This window comes from Galeopterus variegatus, unplaced genomic scaffold (assembly GCF_000696425.1).
Source record: "Galeopterus variegatus unplaced genomic scaffold, G_variegatus-3.0.2 Scaffold71349, whole genome shotgun sequence".
Classification (NCBI taxonomy): Eukaryota; Metazoa; Chordata; class Mammalia; order Dermoptera; family Cynocephalidae; genus Galeopterus; species Galeopterus variegatus.
In genome coordinates this window covers 1-1,345 of record NW_007797460.1, presented here as the reverse complement: position 1 = coordinate 1,345, position 1,345 = coordinate 1, and the positions used below count along the sequence as shown (strand labels likewise).

General features: G+C 51.7%; 1 gene segment (V, D, J or C); it reads left to right on the top strand.

Annotated features, from left to right (window-relative positions):
* Positions 1-812: 812 nt before the first annotated feature.
* Positions 813-1,333, top strand: LOC103584635 (the record flags this gene model as incomplete). The annotated part of the segment is given in 1 exon segment: positions 813-1,333. A coding segment is annotated over 1 exon segment (342 nt), but the record flags the coding sequence as incomplete, so codon positions are not given.
* Positions 1,334-1,345: the final 12 nt, after the last annotated feature.

Sequence of the window (1,345 nt, the reverse complement as noted above, 5' to 3'; positions counted from 1 at the left end):
TATTTTAACTATTGCTTTCCTACCTGGGAATTTGAATCCCCACAGAAGGGGATTTCCAAGAGGCCATCTGGCAGCTGCTCAAGGTCAGAAATGAAGCTAGACAGTTCCTCCTAGGCAGGTGGCCAAGACTACAGTTGACCCTTCCTTGGTCTGGCGGAACATTGCCCCATATGGTTACGAGCCATCAGGCCAGGGCCCGGGTCTCAATCTGAGGCTTTTGTGGGGATTGGGAGAGCTGCTGGCATTGAGCACAGAGGGCAAAGGAGCTGACTCCCACCAAGGTGTAGATACAGGGCTCGGGGCCCACTCTGAGGGTAGCTTTAGCCTGGCGAAGCCACAGGAAGCCGGGGGAACCTGACATTATGGCACAGTCGGGGAGAAGCACAGGGGCAAGGAAAGCCAACAAAGGCTTTCCCTGAAACAGCCACTGCAGGTCTTCTGCTGCCCTATCTTCTTCCACATAGAGGGGCCAAGACCTTGTTCTGACTTCTAAACTCTGAGGGGCTCAGATGAGGTGGCCTGTATCTCTTTGCCTGAAGCCCTGAGATTACTGCAGGAGGCAGGGAACACAGTTGAAGAAAAGAAAGGTAAGGTCAGAAAAGCAGGCAAAGAGGCCTCCGAATGGCTTTAGAGAGTTCAAACAGAACATTCTGAGCTGTCTTAAGCGCTAGGAAGAAGACAGAAAGAAAGTCACTGCTACAATTATACAGGATAAGCATGCTGCTTTCTGTCTGTCTGTCACTAATGTACTTTGTGATCATTCACAAACAAACACGCACATGGAGAACTTCTCTGTGACTTAAACACTATCTCTTGTGCTTCCTTCCTCAGGGTCTGATGCTCAGCCGACTGTCTCCATCTTCCCACCATCTCAGGAGCAACTGAATTCTGGATCCGCCTCTGTCGTGTGCTTCCTGAATAAATTCTACCCCAAAGATTACAAAGTCCAGTGGATGGTAGACAATGTTGTTAAAGAGGGTGACGTAGTGGAAAGTTATACAGAACAGGACAGCACAGACAGCACCTACAGCCTCAGCAGCACCCTGACGATGACCAGTGCAGAGTATAAGAGCCATAATGTCTATACCTGCGTGGCCACACATGACAGCCTGAGCTCGCCCGTGGTCAAGAGCTTCAACAGGCAAGAGTGTTAGGCCAAGAGGCCTGCCAGGCACCTCCACCTGCCCCTCAGGCCCAGGCTCACCCCTCCTTCCTTAGACCCCAGGCCCTTTTCCCACCAGGGACACACCCCTACTGCAGTCCTCCAGCCCCTCTGCCCACCCAAAGCCCCCTCCTCCCCTTAGCTTTAATCATGCTAATACTGGGGGGGAGAATGAATAAATAA